Raw genomic sequence first — 26,088 nt, 5'->3', positions numbered from 1 at the left:
ACGAGCCGAGCTCGAGCTTGGCCTGGCTCTGCTCGTGGTGAGCTGGCTCGATAAGGTTTACATCCTTCATTTTTTTGCCCCACATCGCTTAGAAAACAAAAACTAAGGGAGTATTTCCCCTATAAAAGAAGGTAAAGACAATGTACAAAATTAATTAATTATTTATACTTACATATTTAGCCATATGGTTAAATTAACTGGTAATTATGGCCCTTAGTCTATAAAGAAATTCATTTTTAAGGGCCTTTTAAGTAGTAAATTTTGCGGTTCTTTGTTAGTTCGAGCTTGATCGAGCCGAGCCGAGCTAGCTCGAATTCTAATCGAGTCGAGCTCGAGCCTCAAATCTCGGCTCGATTTGAAATTCGAGCTCGAGCCGAGCCAGCTCGAATCGAGTTCGAGCCGAGCTCGAGCTGGGTCTAGCTCGACTCGACTCGACTCGTTTACAGCCCTACTTTTCTCCGTGGAACTCAAGAAACTCGACCATTTTCGACTCGTCTTCATCTGACTCCCATGCCTCCGGCCAAAAAGTTTCCTACATCCCCAAAGAACAGCATAAGTTGGGGTACCAAAACACATAATAACGTTTAGAATTATGAAAAATGTATTCATCTACTATGCTCACTGAAGCTGTCAAGTTTATTCACTAAAAAGGATAGTCTGTTTCGACTTTCGAGGGCATTGAAAATCAGCTAATGATAGCCCAAAACATACTCAAATGTAAAATGATATATTCAAAGAACTTGATATTTATTCCATAATAACTTTTGTTATCCTGTTTAACATATTAACTATTTATGAAATCTAAAAGCATATCCAAAAAAGTTAACCAGCTTTAATCCTAACCAGCCAGGCCTGCCCATATTTCTTGTCTAAAGTCGATCTAGAAGATCGGTGGATGTGCAAGTCTCTTTCTATCACACACAATTCACAATTATATATCCTATTATACGTGTATGTCAAGAATCAGAAATACATAGCATCTCAAGTAATGTCTGATTGTATGCATCAAGTTTATGATACAGAAACGGTACTATTATTTGGGCGGAAGAAACATGTGTACCTCTTGAATAACCAAATGGAATGACTCCAGATTAGGGGAACATCTGAGGATCTGGATGACTGCGTTCATGGGGTAGTCATCGATTGTTGTGGATATCTCTAATGTCTTCAGATTGGGAAGAGATGCCGGGAAGTTTCCATTTGCATCACATGCAGCACTAATGGCCTATGATAATGACAGTAAAAGCAAAGTTCTGGCATAATTATTTTTGTTGTAACACTATAGTTTGGGGATACAATAAAGAGGCATGTTATGCAGATGATATGGATTTGACGAAAACCTAAGATCTACGAGCCGAAGAATAACCTAGACCCGAATAAACCCCAACTGTTGGCTAGTGGCCAACAAACATCAAATTCTAAGGATTGTGCACATAATACTTTCAAATATCTCCATCCAGTATTTTGTCTTGAAACTTGATTCGAAATTGTTTTATTTAACTACCGAATTCAGAAAGACAACCTATATAGATTATACATATAACAAATACTCCAACCAACTTAGTAAAAGTTCATCTTATTATTTCAAGCTAAAAGTTACATACTTCACCGGTTATTAATGCTATAGATTTTAGTCCACAAGACTCCCACAATTCATCATTAGTGTGAAGCACTTACACTTTAATCATTAATAATCAAACACTTATATTAAACTGTAAACAAGTCAAATATGAAGATTGGTACAAAAATGCAGGTACCTTGCTTATTGTGTTGATTATATCTATAAACATGGGTCAAAATATAGAACCTAATCATGTTTATTCAATCATAACGTAAATATAGATACTAAGTTAGAGACACTTACTTGTGGGAGTGGTCATCTTTGAAGACGAAGATAAGGCCATGATTCCCGTTATGGTACCTTGGGTTGATGGATCACCTTAGAGAGAATTTTAGTGTTGGTGTTCTTAAGGAGTTTTTCATACCTTTTTATCAATACCAATGATCAATATATAATGATCATAAGTGATGGTAGGTTATGAAAACTCTTTACATTCTCTATTAAAGGTACCTAAAGGGAAATCATAATTGCCCCTTAAACTAATCAATAATTACAATTACTACCATCAAGTAATTGTCAGGGATTAGTTATGTCATATTGGTAATGTTACAAAATGATCCGTAAGGCCACATTAACGGGTTATTTCTAACATTCTCCCACTTGGCCGAGTGATCATTTGTGATAAGTATAAGTAAGTTTGGCCAAGTTAAAACATTAATCAATGTTTCAAATTGAAATTGCAAAAGAAAAATACAGTCATTGAGTTATTCTCAACTCAAGACCCCCATTAATCATGTTACAACCCCAAATCAAAACATACGTAAATTTAAGACCAAAATGACTAAGGTAAGCCCTTTAAAATTAATTTGTATAATTCTTGTCTATACGTCATTAGGTGCACATACGTATTTATAGACAAACAAATTGTAAAATTGAGGAAAAATAATAACTAATCATTCATATGTACGATATGCTATTATGTAAGGCCTTTAGTAAAACCCGTCTTTATTATGAGCTCTTAAAAAGACTTTGGGTGTAGACCTTAGTTATCGGATCCGCAAGCATACCATGAATGTAATGTATTCGATACAAATAATTAGTTTCCTCTTCTTGTTCATAAACGAACAATAATTTTGTATCGAAGTTTAATGCAGCACCTCTCGAACTGTTACTGTTCGAGGAAATAAGATAGCTGACTTTTCACAGTAAGTCTTCAATATAGTATTTATATGGAGTTCATAAGTTTATGAGTCCACTGATAAGTTTTCAACAACACTTAGTGACAATTGCGTTGTTAATTAACAACATATTATGTCATTATAATTTATGTTGTTTTATCAGTTTCTTATGACTCCTCCATGAGACAATTATATCTGCTGACGTAAGGATATACCCCGAAATTGACATTCAAAGGAAAGGTAATTAACCTGTTTGAGTTCTCACTTCGTCTTACAGTCTTTCTCGTTTCTAAAGATATCGTAAGATGCTTCACAATAATCTATAGTGGTCTAATGTTCATCAATGTGAGCAATATCTAAACGAGTATAGACTTGAACCTTCGTAAAGCTTCTAATTAACGAAGAATAAGGAAGTAATCTCATTTATCATTTTATCCTCTTAATGAGAGCAATATTGTTTGTTACATATGTAAGGACCCACTTTAGAGTAAAGCTTATGGCATGAAACTAATGTCCCAATGGGTCTATCTCGGTATATTTTGATATCTCTCACATAAGTGGTATTTCCGAGATTCATTATATCAAAATATGTGTGAGAAATTATTTGACTTATGTAACATATACTTATCAAAAGAGTGTCATCTATATAAGGATAAGTTTACATTAATTGCTCCCACTCATCCTGAGGTTGGTATACATAAATCCACTTAATTCGTGATGAAAAGAATTGCATTAAGATTTCGTCACATTTTGATGTTTGCTTCAACCTATATATGAATTTCATCGACTTAGAAACTAAGTGTTCTTGACCTTTCAGTTTAGAACTTTCAGGTTGTTTTGAACATGTAAGTCTTTATTTAGGGAAAGTTGTTTTAATATCCATTTAATGTAGCTACAAAAGATTATAAGCTACTAGAACAACAATGATCCTCAAAGAAAACTTTTGCAAAAAGGTAAGATGATTCTTTGATAACAAACGTTATTCTAAACAAAAAATTAATTTACTAAAATAATTTTTATTCCATTTAGAAAATTGATTAACGCAAATGGCTTAATTAGGAAAGGTAGATTCAGTAAACTTTCCAATATCCATTTCAACTTCAGTCAAGTAGGATACATAATCATCAAAGTTAAACCTATATGACCTCCGTAGTTGATTATTGGGTTGTATAATGAGTTTCAGATTTATGGATTAACTCTTGATTAAGTTGCTATCACTTTCAAGATTCTAAATGTGTAAGAGTTGGTGGAGTATGGTGTACAAGAGGTGTAATCGGAGTAAAAATTAATAAGTCTCTTCCCCCCGCCTCTTGTACTTCTTGCAAGTCCTGATAAGGACTATTACTGCTCCCACTGACTTAGAAATCTTTAACAATTTAGCATGCTTATGGTCAACATTAGGAGACCAATAAATTATAATAGAGTAACAAATTAATGAAGTTACTCCTTGTAGTTTCTCTGTTTGAGGATTCCAATTATGGCAAGAAATCTGATTGTGCCCACGTCTAAGCAACAATGAAACTTTTGTTAAAGTAGCAGTATATTCTTAAAGAGAAAAGTTGTGAAGGAGAAGTGTCTTGTACAAGAGGTACAAATTGATGTAACAACAAGCTTTCACTCCCCTACCTCTTGCAACTCTCGCAAGTTAAGATAAAGACACTTAATGCTCCCACTAACCTTTTAGATCTCTAGGAATGCTACAAGATGAGTTTCAGTGATGTACGTGTTGTGGGAACCTTTCATATATGTTAGACTTGATTTCCTTAATGTCCAGATGTTATAAAATATTTGAGGACGTATTTAGAAGGAATCATAGTATACATGAATTAATTTCTTTAATATCTTTATTCATATAAGACATATTAAATACAAGTAAATATTATGATAAATGAATTATGTCTGAATATTCCATTTTGGGATAAGTTCCAATTAAATATAACTTCTAATGGAACTTCATTTATTCCCTTAGCCATTTAAATATTAAGGCTTATAACACATGCTCATAAGTCACTAAGAATGAGATTTGATAATATTTCATCCTTCATTAACTTAGTCATGATTTCTCATGAAATTTGATCTTAATGGATGGAATTTGTAAGTCTCATTTTTCTTTTGTTAAATTTTCATTTTCATGATAACAAAAGATTGTGAAAAAATGTAGCATCATCTAGTGCTATCTTATAAGGTTTCTATCCAGATTGAGATGACAAATAATATGAGAGTTTAAGGTAAGAGTGACTTTGTTTTAACCATGCAAACCTCACAACTGTCATAATGTAGCTTTCATATTGATACTAAATTCTGAATAATCTACAGAATATATAAGGTATCATAAAGCCTAATTATAAAACAGTTTATTATGGTTCTTATAGTCTTAACATAAAATTTTGCCACTAACTCTCATATTAATTATTTGTTGATTTCTGGTAAGGAAACACAAAGAACTAGAGTCAACTCGTCATGTGTTGATTGGAATATCATCATTAGCCGACTTAAATATCATAAATTTCTGACTAATTATCTTAGCCAGCTGTTCCATTGAATAATGGATAGTCTCGATGCTCATGCCTGGTTTAATGACACAAATTTGCAGCGAGACTTTCCTTTTGAAGAAACTTATAGCTGGAAATAGTACTTGTACACTATCACTGAATCTTGAAAGTATCCTCCTTTAAGGTTTAGTGGCGGTGAGATGAACAACATCTAATTTTCCAGTTTCATGCATTCCTTTTTCCTGTACATATGCTGCTAATCAACACACTCGTTTTCCTTTGGTACTCTTGAGTGGTATAGTTTATTCTTAAGGCAACTTATGGTATTGGTGGAAAAGTTATATGTAATGCACCGGAAAAGTGTACTGATTTCCATGTGTAAACCTTTAAATTATGGGTCATGGTATTGTACACCATGATGTACTCGCATATGCCACTAACTTTATAGTAAGAATCTAAAGTAATGCATGCATCTTAGGAGTTATTTTAATTCTTCCAAAGAAAACAAATTAGTCTTCGGAAATTTAGAATCTAGAATAGCTCACATGATAGCAATAATTAAGTTAGTTCTTGATTATCATAAGAGATATAATGGTTGACTTATCCCACTAGTCATACTCTAGTTGTCTTCTGGAAAACCTTTATCAGAAAAGAGCAGTAGGATTATCATATCTTAAGAAATAATCAACAAAATAACAAGAACAAATTTTGTAGAAACTCTTTAGTAAGCAAAACATTTTAGGTTTTGAAATTAGAGTGGATGAAATAGATGAGATACAAACCTAAGAAGAAGCTTGGAGTGATTTACATTATAGGGTAATCAAGTAAGGCACACACAAATTATTATATTGAAGATATAGTCTACTATAACACCAAAATAACAGACTAATTTAAGATTCTACCTGAATTTTGGCTTCGCTTTGGCTTTGACCAAAATTCAGACATTATGAACGTACATAAATAACAAATTGTCTTGATGTTCTATAATAAATCTGGCTTCGCTTTGGCTTTGACCAAAATTTATGCATTATGAACATACATAATAGACTGACTTATTGTTCTACATGAAATTTGGCTTCGCTTTGGCTTTGACCAAATTTCATGTATTATGAACATAAATAAATAAAACCAACTTAATGTTCTGCCTGAATTTTGGCTTCGCTTTGGCTTTGACCAAAATTCACGCATTATGAACGATATAAAATAATAAACCTCGGCTTAATGTTCTACCTAAATTTTGGCTTCGCTTTGGCTTTGACCAAAATTCAGCATTATGAACGATATAAATAATAGACCGTCTTTAGTGTTCTACATGAACTCTGGCTTCGCTTTGGCTTTGACCAAAATTCACATATTATGAACACACATAAATATAGATAGTCTCAATGTTCTACATGAACTCTAGCTTCGCTTTGGCTTTGACCAAAATTCATGTATCGTGATGAACATACATACACAATAAGGTAAAACACATAAATATAACATAACACATTTGGGCCAGAAATGAAATATTTATGTAAATTAGGCTAATAATTCATTATGTATGTCATTAAACAATTAGTTGTTGGGTTCATTATCCAATAATACACATAATAACATAAAATGACATAAATTAAAGTTGGGCCATTCGCAAGTTATGGTCATACGAAACCAAATAAAATAAGGCTTCCAAAAGTTAACATAAGGCATGCGAATTCGTATAAACGTTATGCGAAAATTTATGCAGAAATAATTTATACAAAATATCACATGCGAAAGCTTAATATATAATTTTTGTGGATCATACAAAAAAGTCAATTAATTAATTTAATAAATTAAATGAGCCATGCGAAATTGGAGATAGGATTCACACCAAAAAATATATACAATTTAGTTTTGATAGCCATCGACATAAGGCAAGATGCTAAATTTTAAATATAATGACTGATCAATTAACCGTATATAAAACAAATCATAGCAATCTAAACCCATCAATTAAGGTTCAACACACATAGTTCATATATATGAACTAAAATTGCCAATAATCATAATCGTGAATGAAGACAAATATATATTAGTATTTAATAATTCATAAGAAAAATCATTCCAATCAATTATTTATGTGAGAATTAATAGAATTGATTCATGCATTCAATTCATGAAATGCAACTAAAACTTTGCTTAGACTAAAATTATTTATGTGAGAATTAATAGAATTGATTCATGCATTTATAAAATTAATATACCATAAATATAAAATTAATATACCATTAATTCACTAATTAATCACATTGAATAAAGAATTACAATAGAGTATTGTGAAACCCAATAGACAAAACACAATTAAAAATATTTCACTAATTAAAATCACCATCAATTGCAATTCAAGATGATGTAAATATAGTTAAAATGACAATTCTTTGTTTTGGATTGTATGCCATATATTTTCGGTTATCAAGAGTGTCAGAATGAATCATTTGAAAATGAATATATTTTACTTCCATAAGAAAGTCATTACATCATGATTGCCAGTTATTTGAATTGTTCAAAAGAGCTCGTGATATTATTAACAAATTGACTTACATGATTTAACTTCTAAATCAACTTGCAGGTCAGAAGATCATGAAACATAAAACATGGTAACAAATCGATTTATATGATCAACCTGATATAATCAACATTGCTCTGATACCACATGTTGATTATATTTATAAACATGAGTCAAAATATAGAACCTAATCATGTTTATTCAATCATAACGTAAATATAGATACTAAGTTAGAGACACTTACTTGTGGGAGTGGTCATCTTTGAAGACGAAGATAAGGCCATGATTCCCGTTATGGTACCTTGGGTTGATGGATCACCTTAGAGAGAATTTTAGTGTTGGTGTTCTTAAGGAGTTTTTCATACCTTTTTATCAATACCAATGATCAATATATAATGATCATAAGTGATGGTAGGTTATGAAAACTCTTTACATTCTCTATTAAAGGTACCTAAATGGAAATCATAATTGCCCCTTAAACTAATCAATAATTACAATTACTACCATCAAGTAATTGTCAGGGATTAGTTATGTCATATTGGTAATGTTACAAAATAATCCGTAACGCCACATTAACGGGTTATTTCTAACATATTGCATATGTATATCTACCTTAATGAAATAAAGGTTGAGTGACAAAGATTCGACGTGAGAAACTCCTTCAAACAACCGACACATAGTGCCACCAAATGATTGAAATGATAATTCTTGATGTGCCGTAGCATCTGGGTAAATCACCGCTTTCTTCAAGGAGTCCAAGTGTTCAAATGATAATTCATATGCCGGATGACCCGCATACTCCAAAAACACCAGTTTTGGACAAGAAATCTGAAGGCGGTCATATGTATAGAAACATACGTAACGACCATCATAAGACTCATCAAGCATTTTTCTATTATCAATTTTCAACGTCTTGAGATTCAGGCACGAAATACAAAGATCGTCAATTGAGGGCAATGAGCAGTCAACCAAACTCAAATCCTCAAGCAATGGGCAGTTTTTGAGAAACTGCTGTACCGAATCACCATTCAATAACTCAACACTGTTAAGTTCAAGAACCCTAAGTGCCGGAAAACCAGTGACAGCAGGCAACCTTAAAGGACATGAATACAAATACAACCTTAACACCTCCAATGTATCGCATGTTACCAAACTATGGGGCAACTTGATAACCTCATCATCCTCAACCCTAGGGCTAAAAGACAAGTCAAGTAACTTGACTTTTCGCATAACGGCAGCGTGAATCCACCGCCCTACAGTCGACATATTGTAGTAACTTCCACAACATAAACGAAAACTATCCAAATCTAGGGTTTTGTTTACTAAAACCCAATACACAAACTCTTTGAATTCATTCTTTTTGAAATTTGTTAGTCGTCTAGTACAATCTAAGTCTAGAGATGGAAGTGAAGTCCACATGTACCTCCACCGTGTTGACAAGACGCTTGTTCGAACTGCTTCTTCGAACGTTGGAAGACCTGAAAGGATCAACTGGAGAATATGATCCGGCAAGTTGCTGATCATATCGACCACCCCATTTTTGCGTTTGGTTCGCTTGTATACTTTCATGCTTCTGAACTCTCACCCAAAAAATATTCAGAATGAAGGCCCTGGGCAGATTTTAAGCTGGAGTTTCAAGGAAGGGGAGGCTTAGTTTCTGTCTTGTTTTGGTTGTATGCTTTTGTCTCTGGATGTTGGCAAGGGCTTTCCCAGCTCCTTGCTCCTTGTTGGGTAAGTTTCTTTTGAAGTCGAGCATTTTCATAAAATGAAAAAAAGGAGAAAGCACCAAACTTCCATTTCATAGAAAACTGTGAGAAGTAGAGGAAGGAAGAGGTTCTGTATAAAGTCAAACGACCTACGTTTCCCGCCTAAACTGATATCATGTTACACCTAGCCATAGCCCATAACGCTATCACTCATCTCTAACAATATGTTCCTGAGTTTCATTAAATATTAAATGAGAAAAAAGAAAAGATTTGGAAGGAAATAATTTTTAGTTGTGTTCCAGAGATTTATTAAAAGAGGGAAGAGAAGAGAAGAGAAAATAAGAGGTTTTTTGCCTAAATTTAATCTTTCCAATTTGGAAAGAAACAAAGAGAAGAGAAAAAAAAATGAAAGAATCATTTCTTTTCTCCTCTTAACTTAACTCGAACCGCTGTCTTCTCAAGTTTCATTAGGGGATACGGTGTGGGACGCGGCAATGCTCGGCAAACGTGTTTGCCGATCGGCAAACACCGCCGCCGACAATCTTGCGACGCGGCAAACAAAACAATTCGGTGATGGATTGCCGATTCGAGAAGAAGAGAGAGAGTGAGGGAGCAGGAGAGAGAGAGAGGGAGTGTATGGGAGAGAGGGTGTTGTGGGGTGGGGTCCATGCCATCTCTCAACCAATCACACCTTTTTCCTTTTTTTTTAAAAAAAAAAGTTTACCACTTCACCAAGTGTTTAAACCATTGCCAACACTTTTCACCAAAGTTTAAACACTTTTCACTGATTGACGTGGCACACTCTCATTGGTTGATTTTTTTAGTTTGTCACTCCAAAGTGTTTAACCACTCCTTACACCCTTAATAACGAAGGAAAAGAAAAGATTTGAAAGGAAAAATTGTGTTCCAAAGTATTTTTTTAAAGGAGAGAAATGGAGATGAAGAGATATTAATAGAAAGTAAAAATAAAATATTTTATTGGTTTCAAATCCTTCCTAATTGGATAAATTTAAGTAATGGATTTTTAACACATAGATTCTTATATTTTCTCTCCTTAACTTTTCTTTTCCATTCCATTTCTTTTTTTCTCCTTAACTCCCTTTATCTTATTTCCATTCATTTATTTAACTCGGGAATCAATATTTCCATAATCTATCATTTCAATGTTATATTTTTTTTTAATACCCAACGAATACTATATAAGCTCGGCCTGGGTGAAATGCCACCAACGCCCTACAAACACAGACAACGTTGGTGATAAGATCCGTCCACCCAGGGGCGGAACCAATGTACAATGAGCCATAGTACGGGCTACCCGGCTCAACCCCGTATTCGCATGTGTAATTTTTTTATCTTCGTTTTTATTTATTTAGGATACTTCGGAGTAAATATTAGAATACCCCTGAGTGTAAGTGAAGATGAGATGAAATGAAATCTTCCGGTCAGAAAAAAGGAAAATTTCCGACCAATAGTTTAGTTGCAGCAACATTTGTTAAAGGGTAAATTACATTTTTCGTCCTTTATGTTTGTAGTGGGTTGCAATGGATGACCTTTAACATTAATAATTACAGCTACAGTCCTTTATTTACAAATCTCGTTACACTTTAGGTCCTTTAACACTAACTCAATTAAAATTTTCAGTTAACTTTGATCACATAGGGGTAGATTAGTCTTTAACTAAATATTTTAATAAATAAAACAAAAAAAGAAGTGAGCCACCACCAACTACTATTGTATTTCCCCACTGCCAGTTGTATTTCCCCACTGCCACATGTATCACTGCCTGAAGCCCCAGCCTCCGGCGACCACCACCACCACAATCACCATCTCTGCAACCACCACCTCACCCATCTTCGCAACCCCACACAAGAAATCGTTACTACCGCCATGTGCACCCAGTGTAAGGGCCTTAAAGTCTTTTTTACTGTGTCTTCTTCCCATTATAAATGCACATACACCACATTCAACAACTTATTATCTCCTTCTTCACCATAAAACCCCAAACCACCATAACCCCAAACCACCATAACCACCCACTGCAAATGAAACTCCTCAAATCCCCATCCCTAATCTCCACTTCAAACCCCAACAATCTCACCACAATCAGACCCACCAGACATAATATTCGAACCAGAGTCTGATGACCAGATCCGTGGCAAGCTGTGACACCCCGGGAAAAACCAGTGAACGATTGAACTTACCTAGCTTCCTCAGTGAGTGCGTACCAAATTTCGGGACGAAATTTCTTTTTTTAGTTGGGGATAATGTGACAACTCGTACTTTAGACTTACCTTGTAACGTTACATGCTTATGTGTGTTACATTATTTGGCTTAATGTTATGTGTTATATGTTACGAATTAAATGCTTGCGTGCATGATACTTGAACCGCACAACACCCACGAATCACACAAGCCCTTTGGGCCGTAAAGCTTGATATCGGACCAGAAGGGGCAGCCCAAGCAAGGGCCGGCCCACTTCTCTTCTACGCAAACAAATGATCACCCTTGGGGGTTGTTTCCTCATTTGTTACAAAATACTTTACACACAAGAAACCCTAGTTCTTTCTCTCTCGCTCTCACAAACTCACGGCAGCCGGTTCTAGCACCTCGAAGACTTCTAGTTGTTGATTGGATCACCCTCTTATTCGGTTAGTGTATTGTTAGTTGTTTCATGGTTTCTATTGTATTTGTGTGTAGATGATGTTGTAGCCATATGTGTTTACATAATGTTTTGGTGATGAGATGTGATTGATTATAATGTAATTGTTAAGGATTGATGTTCATATATTGACTCGCATGTGTAGGATGTATGGATCATTATAAGTTTGATAATCGATTGGTAACATTGATAAACTAGAAACAAAGGCTTGTAATCGGCTCATGAACACGAAACCGGATTAAGTATTGTTCATGCTATGATATTGATTATGCTAGGGTTCATAAGAGTTTGCTTAGAAAATGCTTGTTTGATTGATATTATGCTAATTGAATTATTGGAATTGTGTTAATGGATAATTGCCAAATTGGAAACTATCGAATTGATCAAAAAGAATTAATTGAGATTGTAACTGATTGCATAATTCATGGAAATTTGTTAATCGGTCGCACAAGACCTCTTGATCGTACAAGAGGTCCATTCGCACAAGCTGACCCGATCACACAAGTCATCCGGCCGCACAAGATGACTTGATCGCACAAGGTTATTGGATTGGTTTAACTGTTGGGCCGGTGGACATGTTGGGTTGGGCTGGTCAGATCGCACAACCCACATAAATCGCACAAGTAGCAATGTTGTTATGCTGTTGGACCGAATGGCCCAACTCAGTCGCACAAGCCTATCCAATCGTACAAGGACCTTCGGATCGCACAAAGAATATATATAATTGCTAACTGTTTGGCTGTTGGGCCTTAAGCCCAATCCTAGTCGCACAACCCGTCCGGGTCGCACAAGATATTATGTTGGGTCGGGTATACTTATTGGGCCAGACAGGTTAATGAATTGCTTATGTTAATTGGGCCGGGCTAGTGTCCAATCGCACAACCCATTGTGGATCGCACAAGCCTTGCAGATCGCACAAGGGGTTGGGCCGACTATTATTAAGCCCAATCGTTTAGTCTAGTACATCCCTCACAAGTTTGGATATGTTATACACTTGATTAACTGGTAAATGTTGCCATGTTCTATACGTGCTCGAAACATGTTACTTATATGAAACATATGTGCATTACTTAAGTCAAAACCTGACTTGTGTGGTAACCCTGTTAGGACGTGGTTGACCACTGTTAGTTCAAGAACCCTCTTCTTTGTGTATCTGCCGAGCAACCCAAGGTGAGTTCACACAGCCAAGGCATGGGGTTCCCAGGGTGGGAATGGGATTGGATGATTATTTCGTGCGTACATAGTTAATGGAACCTAATGATATGGTCCTCAGGGTGAGGATGGTAAATGATAAGATACGGCTAGACTAGTATACCTACTTGAACTGATCTTCGCACACACGCCAAGGGTTGGCTGCGATATTATGACTGATCTTCGCACACATGCCTTAGGGAGGCTGCGAACTATACATACTAAATCTTCGCACACATGCCAGGGTGGCCAGCGATACAAATATACATAGTCTAGAATACTTGAGAACTTTCCCTAATCTTCGCATACATGCCTAGAGGGCTGCGATACGAACTAATACGATACTTCCCTAATCTTCGCATACATGCCTAGAGGGCTGCGATACGATCTAATACTATACATGTACAATGAACGAACATATTACGACTCATACAATTACTATTACTGAACTTACTTTCTGTGAACTCGCTCAACTAGTTGTTGACTCTCTGCTGCATGCCTTGCAGGACCTTAGGTACTTATGGAGCTTGCACAAGGAGGAGCAGGTCGTTGTGGGCAACGTATTGATAAACAGTTATTACGTTACAAACATTTATACTTATGATTGGGTTTTACTTTAATGCTTCCGCTACACTTATTCACATTGGTTTTGATGAACACCTTTCGTATTGATGGATTTTATTATTACTTAACTACACGTTCAATATGATTGGTGGCTTGATCCTGGTCATGTCACGCTCCCAAGCGGTGGTACTCCGCGTGTGGGATTTTGGGGGTGTGACACAAGCGGCGGAGGTTTCATTACCCGCCTCTACCTATTCTCATGTGATTCAATCGGAAGAAAAACCTGGTGAATCCGGGATTTACCAAAAAATTCCAAATCACCTCTCAAAAATAAAATTATCGATCTGCCATACTTACCAAATCAAGCATATGCGTATTTCTTTCAAAACCTGGGTTCCAATCAAAGTTCATTGGAGTTGTAGAACTCCGACCAAGTCCTTCCCGCTCTATTTTAAGGCTCTAGATGATAATTTCAATTCTGCCTTTTTCTCATTTACACTCCATGATCAAAAGCCCTATGGTATTTTTACAAACATTGATTGAATCATGTTTAATTATGTGGATCCAGGGGTTAGGGTTACTTAGAGATGTGTGTTTGTAGATTCGGTTCTGGTGGTGCACTTAGGCGGTGGTGGTGTTATGCGTTTAGAGAGAGATAGGGGGGTAGAAAGAGTGGCGGTGGTGTAGCTCCTATGATTGTGGTGGTGATGTCACAAGTGGGGTGATGGTGGACTTAGGCGGTTATTTTATTTAGAGAGAGGAAGAGATGGAAGAGAGAGAGGAAGAGATGAACAATCTGTTCCTAAACCAACTCTAGACCACCGATCGAGTCTACAGTCCGTTCCGGCACGTTTATCACCGAAGTAAATCAAAAGTTTGACGAAAAGATGAAGAATAACCCAAGTTTTATATGAAAAGTATAGGTTTTGTTTAGATTTAATGTAAAAACACATGAAATACCTTAGATCCGAGCTAAATCTTGCTTAGAATGACATCACATGGTAGTTTGTACAAACCACCATGATGACATCACCCTCAAGAACTCAGATCTTAGAGATTTCATGGTGAAAAGTGTGATTTCAAGCGAGAATCACGTGGAGAATGATGTGCTGAGTAAGAAAGTACAAAGATCTAGCTTGCAACGTACCGAAATTGATAAGAAAATGAAGAAATAGCGTGTGCGCGCGTTCTTGGTCGAGCAGAGCTGTCACATCATGTGACAGACCTATTTATAGGTGAAGGAGAAGAGAAGGGAAAGGGTGGTTCGGCTTGGGTGGTCATCCGATCGGACTGCCACTCTGGCCAATCCATCTTTCCGCGTTCCCGATTTTGATTCGTTTTACGCGTTAGGTTAGGCGTTGTGTTATGTATAGGCAATAGAATAACTAGATTATAGCATACACATCGAAAGTTTTCAAGATTAATAGATTCCGCCAGTGACAAGGCTCCAGTCTCTCGTTCAACCAAGAATCAAGTTTCACGAGTCTAAGGAGTCAAGCACCAAATAGATTTAGGCATTTCCAAACATAGCTTTAGGCATTCCCAGCATATAGATATAGGCATTCCCAAGATATAGACATTCCAAACGTAGATTTAGGCATTCCAAGTATATAGACATTCCACGCATAGATTTAGGCATTCTAAGTATATAGATATTCCACACATAGATTTAGGCATTCCAATATAGGTTTAGACGTTTCAAGCACATAGAGTTAGACCTTCCAAGCATATAGACATTCCGAATAGGCATTTTAGTCATATAGAATTAGACAATCCCACACATGGACATTCCTCAACATTAGGCATTCCAGATAGACATTCAAGCATAGAATTAGGCATTCCAATCATATAGAATTAGGCATTCCAACGTAGAATTAGGCATTCAGATAGACATTCAAACATAGATTTAGACATTTAATCATACAAATTAGGCATTTCCAGCATAGTTTTAGACACTTCAAGAAAATAGGAAATCCACATAGACTAGGGGCTAATTGTAGACAAAAGTTAAACTTCAGGGACTAGTCTTGACAAGATCCTAAAGCTCAGGGACACTGGGCGTTACATGTTTGACTTTCACGCTTGAAAACATAAACGAGCATGAAAGAAACTTACAAAGGGTCCAAGCAATGAAGATTTTGATCCAAAATACTCAGGTATGAAGTTTTGAACTTCAACTTAGAGCAATTCAGACCAAAAGTGTGAGAAATGAGTGAAACTAAGTTGGGTATTTATAGAATTCCAAAAACCGTTAGGATCGTTCCTCGAAATTTGTGCTTTAATCTAGACCTTACATGTGGGGACATGGTTTTACAATACAAGGGGTACTCAAAACAAGTCCATAGAATCAAAAATCAGGGGTTAAAAACCATTATAGCAGGTTATAAAGGCCAGATTCAATGTTTCTGCAAATCTGCTGGTCTGGGACTCCTTTACAGACCGTAACCAGGTCCGTAAGGACCTGTGTTGCTGGCAGTAAGTTTCACAAATTGGCAGATTTGGGTCCTGTGCTTGTTTCGTCGTGTTTTGGCACTTCTAACACCCGTCAAGCACATTTTTAAGCTCCACAAGGATATTAAAGCATGGGGAACATGAAATATGCTTGAAAACATCTCGAATGTCGGTTCATTTGGCTGTAAGGTTGCGTTGTTCGGTTAATTACGACGGAAATCGTAACGAACGCGTGTACGCTCCAAATTGCGAAACGAATTAAGTTTTTGCATTCCAATCACTAAAATAAAATATTGTAATGATTACAAAAATTTTTGGATGTACATATATATTCAGAATGTAAGATATGCGCGAAAATGAAAACTTATGCACTTTTAGACGCTTTTAGTCCTTGTTTGATCAAAAAGTTTATTTTCGCATACCAAACCTCTCAAAGCCTATTTCTAAGCTATGTAAAGGATATTTAGGGTATGTTTAACTTATGATCAAGTTCCAGAATGTTCATTATTATATGAATCAGCATACTTTCGCAGTTTGACACAAATAGTCCCTGCGATCGAATAGACTTCTTTTCGACACACCAAACCCTCCAAAACTTATTTCTAAGTTATGTAAAGGTTATTTAAGGTATGTTAAGCCTATGTCACTATTACGGAGTGTTTGTCGCATTAAACTAATTACGTTTACGCACCAGTTTGCGTATAACCTTCCAGAAAGCAATTTAAAGCTTGAAACCGATCTCGAATCAAATCGTAAAATCATCAAACACAAATACACATATAATAACACCAAAACACATTGTTTTATTGATAATTGATATTGTTTTACATTGTACATCGTTTACAGAGCACAGTTGTCACAATCTCCCCTACTTTAGGAAATTTCGTCCCGAAATTTTAACTAGAGGAAACTTGTGAAAACAATCGCGTATATTTCACCTTCATTTGGTCCTCACGTTCCCAAGTAAACTCTGGGCCACGTTTGGACTCCCAGCAAACCTTGACTAATCGTATTCGCATGTTCTTCAACCGCTTGATGTCACGGTCCATTATCTCCACAGGTTTCTCGACAAAGTGCATCGTTTCATCAACTTGAATTTCGTCGAGTGGAATACGAAGGTCAGCATCGGCTAAATACTTTCGAAAATTGGACACGTGGAATGTTGGGTGAATATTCCCAAGCTCTGGAGGTAGCTCTAGTCGATAGGCAACCTTTCTGATTCTTTCAACAATCTTAAATGGCCCAACATATCGAGGTGCAAGTTTTCCTTTCTTTCCAAATCTCACCACTCCCTTCCAAGGTGACACCTTGAGTAGGACACAGTCTCCAATTTGAAATTCTATGGGCTTGCGCTGCATATCCGCATAACTCTTTTGACGGCTTCTAGCTGTCAAAAGATTATCGCGAATTTTCTTGATTTTATCTGTTGTTTCCAGAATGAGCTCAGGTCCAGAAAGCTGAGCTTCACCGATCTCGTTCCAACAGACAGGTGAATGACATTTTCGACCGTATAAAGCTTCGAATGGTGCCATATTAATGCTAGCATGATAACTGTTGTTATAAGAGAATTCGATCAACGGAAGATGAGAATCCCAATTACCACCAAAGTCTACCGCGCATGCTCTAAGCATATCCTCCAAAGTTTGAATCGTCCTCTCAGATTATCCATCTGTTTGGGGATGATAAGCAGTGCTTAGATTTAGTTGGGTTCCCATAGCAGATTGCATGGTCTTCCAAAAATGAGATGAAAATCGAGCATCATGATCAGATATGATATCCAAAGGAACACCATGTCGAGATACAATCTCATCAACATAAATCTTTGCAAGTTTATCAGCAGATAGATCCTCGTGAATCGGTATAAAATGAGCTGACTTCGTTAATCGATCGATAACAACCCAAATAACATCGTGACCTCTCGATGTACGTGGTAACTTTGGGATGAGATCCATCGCAATGTTCTCCCACAAGCAAACCAGATGGTCGTTGATGTTCAGCCTTAACTTTGAGACAAGTTAGGCATTTTGATACGTACAAAGCAACATCCTTTTTCATACTAGGCCACCAATACAGAGTACGAAGATCCTTGTACATTTTGTCAGCACCAGGATGGATAGAATATCGAGACTTATGAGATTCGTCCTTCACTAAGGTGCGAAGATTGTCTTGCTTCGGAATCCACAAACGATCCTTGAAATAGAGTAACCCATCATCTTTCGTTTCGAGTTTAAGCTCAAGTTGGTGTGGTAATTCCTTACCCATCAAATTTTGTGTAACACAAGATTATTGAGCTTGAGAGACACGAGTTTGAATATCAGATTGAGTTCGAACAGAGTTAAGCTTGACTCGTTCCTTTCGAATTAGCGCATCAGCTACGACATTCGCCTTACCGGGATGGTAGCGAATATCGCAATCATAATCGTTTAAGAGTTCAACCCAGCATCGTTGCCTCATGTTCAGCTCCTTTTGATTAAGAATGTGTTGGAGACTTTTGTGGTATGTGAAAACCACACACTTCGTGCCATAAAGATAGTGTGTCTAGATTTTGAGAGCAAATACCACAGCACCTAACTCAAGATCATGAGTCTTGTAGTTCTCCTCGTGGACTTTCAGTTGTCTTGACGCATAAGCTATAACTTTACCTCGTTGCATAAGAACACAACCAAGGCCTAGATTTGACGCGTCACAATAGACAACAAAATCATCTTTTCCATCGGGCAAAGACAAAACAGGAGCATCACATAGCTTTCGTTTCAGCGTTTGGAACGCTTCTTCTTGTTTGGGTCCCCGCTCAAAAGGCTTATTCTTTTGAGTCAAAGCAGTGAGAGGAACCGTAATCTTCGAGAAGTTCGAAATAAACCGTCGATAGTAACCAGCAAGACCAAGAAAAGAACGAATTTCTGTAGGTGTCGTAGGTGTATTCCAATCCTTAATAATAGCTATTTTGGAAGGATCCACATGAATACCCTGCTCGTTAACAATATGACCCAAAAACTGAACTTCTTTAAGCCAGAATTCACACTTGGAGAATTTAGCAAAAAGTTGTTCCTTCTTCAGAAGTTCTATTGTCAAACGAAGGTGTTGTTCGTGATCGGCTCGAGACTTCGAATAAATGAGAATATCGTCAATAAACACAATGATGAACTTGTCTAAATAAGGTTTACAGACCTTATTCATTAAGTCCATGAAAATAGTTGGGGCATTTGTCTAACCAAAAGGCATGACAGTGAACTCGTAATGACCATATCTCGTGCGGAAAGCAGTTCTGGGAATATCTTCTTCAAGTACACGAAGCTGATGATACCCAGAACGCAGATCGATCTTGGAGAAACATGTAGCACCTTGCAGTTGATCAAAGAGATCATCGATTCGTGGTAGGGGATATTGATTCTTGATGGTAAGCTTATTAAGCTCACGATAATCTATACACATTCGAAAATACCCATCTTTCTTTTTCAAAAAAATGATAGGAGCGCCCCACGGTGAATAACTTGGTCGGATGAATCCTTTATCTGATAACTCTTGAAGTTGTTTAGATAATTCTTGCATCTCAGACGGCGCAAGACAATAAGGTGCTTTTGCAATCGGGTTGGCATTGGGTACAAGATCAATATGAAACTCGACTTGACGAACTGGAGGCAAACCAGGCAGTTCATTACGAAACACCTCTGGATAATCTCGAACAATCGGATTATCTTGAATACACTTGCTCTTGCCTTTCTCCTCGGTGACATGTGCCAGAAAAGCAATATATCCTTTTCGTAAATAACTTTGGGCTTTCGTACACGACATGAGTTTCAAACCTCCAGATGGTTTCTCGTCACGAACCTCTAGGACTTCACCAGACGAAGAGGAATACGAACAATCTTATCTAAACAAACCACCTCAGCATGATGTTTAGTTAACCAATCCATCCCAACGATAATGTCGAAACTCCCAAGTTGCATCGGTGTGAGGTCAATAGGAAAAAGATGGTTATCGAGGTTCAATTGACAATCGCGAATAACATAATCGAGTACAAGAGGTTTACCAGTAGCAACTTCGACAGATAAGGGTTTCCTTAGTTTAGTTCTAGGTATTGCAAGTAAAGACTCAAATGATAATGAAACAAAACTTCTATCGGCACCAGAATAAAAAAGCAGATGCAGGTTGATGGTTAACAAGAAACGTACCATTGACAACCTCGTTGTCAGCTCGAGCCTCGTTTGCATTCAGATTGTACGCTCATCCACGAGTGGGATTCACATTGGCATTTGCATTCGCATTCGTGTTCGGATTTGCAAGCCTCGGACAATTGTTGACGAAATAACCCATTTCTCTGCAGTTGTAACACGAACCAGGTGGAAATCTAGCAGCATTTCCCTGAATTGGAGCGTGTGCTGGATTTTGAGCAGCTTGGTTCTGACCCAAACGACAAATGTTGGCCAAATGCCCAAGTTTTCCACAAGTAGTACACTGTTTACAAGCCCGTTGTGCCACATGATGACTGTTGCACCTTGTACAGTGAGGTGCGGTACCAGTATACTGTTTCTTTGCAGGAGGTAGTGCTGGTGGGTTCTGAGGATTCTGTGACAACCCTCACCAAATCAGGTATCCGTACAAGTTAATTAATATTTGATTAATGCTTAAGTATTGTGCTTGCTTACAATTGTGGTTAAACTGCTACTTGAATTATGGTACATACATATACATGCATCATACTTTAGTAACTGTCACTCCATTATTTACATACAAACTATAGTGACAAACTTGATGCACAATAGCACAGTAACACAATGAACGGATAACCCAGTAAACGTGCTGACATAGCCAGCACCAGACAGACACTGTCTCTAAGGCCAGTATGAGCCGGGAATAGCTTACTACACTAGTAGGGAGTGTAGGGAGGTGAGGATTGTAGAACTGTGTCACTAGGTGATAGTTACAGTGACCGGATGTGCCTAAAACATGCTCTAACTACAAAATCCTGCACTTTAACACAAAATTCAGCATTTAAGCTAACTAGTAAAGTGCAAAAAGATGGGAAAATAATACTATACACTTTCCAAAGTGTCGGGAATTCATTGTGTCACTAAAAATAATATTAAAGAAACTTTAAATGCTTATTAAGCACTTTAACGGATCAGTATTCAACCGAACAACCGGACTTTACCCGGAACATAAAAATAATGACGATGACATTGTTTTTCCTTTTCTGAGCCAGTTAGGGTCCCCGAATATCCTAACACCCGTTATATTTCATAACACACTAATAACTTAATATAGACTCCTAACTAATCAAACTAGTTACTAACTATCAAGTTGAAATCAAACCAATTACCCCCCCCCCCTTGACCGAACCGGTCCCCATGTGGGACACACACCACAAACTTTTGATTATTTTAATCAAGTTTGCTAAATATCTAGAGAACACATTAACCCATGGTTAATCAAGTAAAATGGTCTATAAGTAAGCTTGGTGGACAAGAGCTTCACTCGCATCAACACTTAACAAAAATTTCCTCTCTCCCTCTTGCCATTGTTCTCAGCCGAACACCACAACCATCATCTCACCATCTTCAAGCTTTGATCTTGCCATTTTACATTCTTACAAGTGTGCTAGAGATCATACTAGGAGACCCGGTGCTTTCAGAATCACAAGGACCTCTCTACATCGCTTTTATCCACCTAGTTTTCGCCTTGATTCTTCCCTAGCCTTGAGCTAGTTGTAAGTGATTCTAAACACCCTCTTGATCTTGTCTGAGGTGGTTAATAAGAGATTTAACGGATAAAAATCGAGAACACTAAAGATCAAAGCTAAAAGTCTTGTAAGAATGATAAACTTGATGGTTAAAGAGTAAATAATGGTGTAAAACTCATGAATCTTGTTTAGTTATGGTTATTTTATGTTGCTGGATGCTAGTAGTGGAACGGATCGTCATCAAACCATGCTAGATCATGTTCATGGAACATGAACTAGCATTATGTTAAGTAGGAAAGTTACAAGATGACGAACCCTTTCATACATAAACATGAACTTGTGTAAAAATAGTTTTCCTTGTAAAATGGAATTCTAAACTAGTAGATCTGAAGATCTACAAGTGGTATTTTCGAAGAACCAAGTGTAAGATGCAATCACGTTTAAAAGCCAGATCTTTCATGAAATAAAAGCATTTTTGTGAACAAACAAGTGTGTAGACACTTGTGTAACGAAAGGATTTAATAAAAAAATATTCTCGTAATTTTGACTAAGAAGATGTAAAGTTACATCTTCTTTAAAAATAAAGTTTTCAAGAAACCTATTTTATTGTTAAAGATAGAAAGATCTACTAAAAATGATGGAAGGTCACTACATACTTTTACACAACTTACAAGTTCATGTGTTTGCGATTTATGTTTATTTTTGACTAGTTTGATCTTTTGATATTGAATATTGATGATTGAAAATTGATTGATTGAATTGTTAAAAGAAAATGATACGCTTGTAAGCGTGGCCACCTCCAGTTACAGAGGAAACTCTGGCGAAATTTTTCCAGAAATATAACACTTGGAAAATATTTTTACAACAAGTGTTATGAATATATTTTTAACTTATTTTTCCAAATAAAAATTCGCCATGAATTTTTATTACAAAATAACCAAGTGTCGGAGGTAGATTTTCATAAATAAAACTTGTTAAAGATATATTTAGAATATATATTTCATAGAAAAATGCTTGTGCGATTTTATGATTATTTTGTGAACTACATAAATATTATTTTTAGAGTAAAAATAATATTACTGGGATACACTGAACAGTAACGACTCCAAAATAATACTAACGCCCTCACATTACACCGGTATTATTATTACCACACGAACCTTAAAATGTAACTTATGTAATTTCGGAAAATACTCGTAAGTGTGTATTTTGATAAAGTATTATTTTGGGAATTATACGAAGCAAAATGTAATATTTTTGGGGAGAAATATTTATATTTTGGAGATAGAAAGTTTTAGGCAAATGAATTAAAATATATTTTATTAAGTGGGACTTAATAATGTATTTCTGAAGTTATAAAAACACACATGTATTAAAGCCCCCATCCTTGGGAAGGAATATAATTAATACACAATTACGAAGTGTAAATACGAAATAGTTGTCTAACTATTTCCCAAAAACGTTTAACCTTAAGCCAGGGCACGGCCGTCCGTCTAATAGAAGTTAGTACGTGTAGGTCGTCATGCAGCAGGTTGACTGGGAGATTACTATTTCGAGACGCACTTCAGTGAGTTCATGTCCCCCTTTTCTTTTAACTGTTTTCAGTTTTCATACTGCGGGGGTGAAATACATGTTACTATGATTACAAATACTTTTTACATGGTATGGTTAGCGTAAGGAGGGTTACTACTTAGATCATGTGAGTGGGTAGGCGGGAACTGGAGGCCATTAATCCTCATTGTAGGACCGAGGGTCATTAGCGGTAGATCTATCTGGGTGTAGCGAGCCCAGCCCCAGGCCCAACAAAACGGACCTCGGGTGACTTTGAGCCCGACGCAAAAATCTGCTAGGTTTGAGTCTTCCTACTGCACTTCACACATATCAATGGCCTTGCAAACCATTGGTGATCTCTTTATTTCCTTATTTGCTACATACCAGGGAGATTTTTATACTTACAAAGGTTTTACATACTCACTTACACATGAACTCGCTCAACATTTTTGTTGATTTTTCCAACTTACATGTATTTCAGGAAACTAAGGATCTGGCACAGTATGCTATTTTTCTCGCTGCGTAAGAGTTATGAGGTCATCCAAGTTTAGGGGATGTGGCTTTTACCTACGTTTTCTCGTTGCGTAAGAGTTATGAGGTCATCCAAGTTTAGGGGATGTGGCTTTTACCTGGACGAGTCATAGTCCTTAAACTGCGTCTGTTTCATGGTTGTGGTTATGTCTTATGAACAATGTTTTTATTTTGTCTTGTTGTAATTCCGTTGCATGTGTTAATGTTTTAAAACAATGTTTTGGTACTTTTATTTTAAAACTTAAATCAATGGATGATCTGCATGGTTTTACTTTCATATAGCTTTGTTATGATTAAGCTATGGTAATAAGAAGTCACACCAAATAAACCCACGCTTCCGCAAAGCCAGGGTGTGACAGATTCTGCGCAGTAACATCAAAGTTCTGGGAAGCCTTGCGCTTCCTCAACCTCTTAGAAGACTCGCCTTTCTTCTTTCCCTTACCTTTACCCTTGTCTTGAACGGAATCGGCAGACTGCTTCATGTCACCCTTGCGGGTCAGTTTACCTTTTCTGACCTGAGACTCGGTCAGAGTAGTAGCCAATTCAATTTCCTGACGAACAGTGGTAGGATTACTACCAGTGACAATATCCTGCACAGTATCAGGCAGACCATCGATATACCTCTCAATCGCTTTATCCAATGGGGTAACCATAGTGGGACACAACAAACTCAGCTCTTCATAACGATCCGTATATGCACGGTGTTCTCCCCCATCTTGTTTCAGATCGTCAAATTCTCGTTCCAAAGCTCGAATCTCGTGACGGGGACAGAACTCTTTCATCATGAGAGCTCGAAGCTCTTCCCACATTTGTGCCATCACCACATCGGCACCCCTATCACGCATCATACCATTCCACCATGTAAGAGCACGCTTCTCGAAAACACTGGATGTAAATTCAACCTTACGCCCATATGTCGGAAAACGGAGCATATGGCTTCATCATGCCCGGATATAGTGACAGTTTGCTACAATTGCTATCGACCAGGTCACAAGAAGTCGGAATGCCTGGAGCTAGTGGGAAAGAAAGATGGGCAAGACACGAAAGGTGAAGCCCCGAAGGCAAAGGCTAGATCTTTTCACCTGACTACCGCAGAAGCAAAAGTAGAACCCGAAGTAGTTTCAGGTATATTTGCTGTAAACTTGATTCCTGCTCATGTATTATTCGATACGAGTGCGAATAAATCCTTTATTTCATATGGGTTTATTCAACATCCTTCATTTGTTCTAACAAAATTACCTATGCCTTTAGAAGTATAGATATGTAATAACAAGAGTTTTATCGTTTCTGATATATGTCAAAACTGCAAACTGAACATCGACGATGAAGAGTACTCGATAGACTTGATCCCGATGTCGATGGGAGAATTCCAAGTGATCGTGGGTATGGATTGGTTATCCCGATACCACGCAAAGGTGGCATGTTTTCGAAAGGAGATAAAACTGACGTCTCCTAGTGGAAGGCATGTTACCATATACGGTGGTGAGAAAGGGGGTAACCATGTGGTATGTACAATGCTAGAGGCCCACAGACTGATGAAACATGGGTCCAAAGCATATATGGTGTACGCAAGCGAGTCGGAGAAAGAGTTCCCAAAAATCGGAGACGTACCGGTGGTACGTGATTTTGAAGATGTGTTCCCGGAAGATTTACCGGGAATACCACCAGAACGGGAGGTGGAGTTCGGAATTGAATTGATTCCGCGCGTAAAACCTGTGGCTAGGGCGTCGTATCGGCTCGCGCCGTCGGAACTACAAGAATTGATGTCTCAAATCCAAGATCTGCTCGACAAGGGGTTTATCCGACCGTGTGTATCTCCGTGGGGTGCACCTATACTATTCGTGAAAAAGAAGGACGGAAGTATGCGCATGTGTATCGACTAGCGAGAGTTAAACAAACTCACGGTGAAACATCGATACCCACTTCCAAGAATTGATGACTTGTTTGACCAACTACAAGGAGTGAGTTAGTTTTCAAAGATTGACCTCAGATCGGGT

General features: G+C 37.2%; 1 protein-coding gene across 1 annotated transcript; it reads right to left on the bottom strand.

Moving 5' to 3' along the window:
• Positions 1-448: 448 nt before the first annotated feature.
• Positions 449-24,744, bottom strand: LOC110933168 (F-box/FBD/LRR-repeat protein At1g16930). The gene is made up of 4 exons (XM_022176405.1): positions 24,534-24,744; positions 8,371-9,011; positions 1,061-1,225; positions 449-532 (listed from the first exon to the last, which is right to left on the bottom strand). The coding sequence occupies exons 1-4, from the start codon at positions 24,742-24,744 to the stop codon at positions 449-451; spliced, it is 1,101 nt and encodes a 366-aa protein (XP_022032097.1).
• Between the last annotated feature and the right edge of the window lie 1,344 nt (positions 24,745-26,088).

This window comes from Helianthus annuus, chromosome 4 (genome assembly GCF_002127325.2).
Source record: "Helianthus annuus cultivar XRQ/B chromosome 4, HanXRQr2.0-SUNRISE, whole genome shotgun sequence".
Lineage (NCBI taxonomy): Eukaryota > Viridiplantae > Streptophyta > Magnoliopsida > Asterales > Asteraceae > Helianthus > Helianthus annuus.
This window is presented reverse-complemented; position numbering and strand designations above follow the sequence as displayed.

What these genes read in the sequence shown, in the direction of transcription:
- LOC110933168 (XM_022176405.1), bottom strand. Translation starts at nt 24,744, where the DNA reads ATGGTTACCCCATTGGATAAAGCGATTGAGAGGTATATCGATGGTCTG. An exon ending in CGTTCAAGACAAGGGTAAAG is followed by an intron (nt 9,012 to 24,533) that starts GTAAGGGAAAGA and finishes TGTCGACTGTAG; the next exon opens with GGCGGTGGATTCACGCTGCC. An exon ending in TCCATTTGGTTATTCAAGAG is followed by an intron (nt 533 to 1,060) that starts GTACACATGTTT and finishes TTGGGGATGTAG; the next exon opens with GAAACTTTTTGGCCGGAGGC.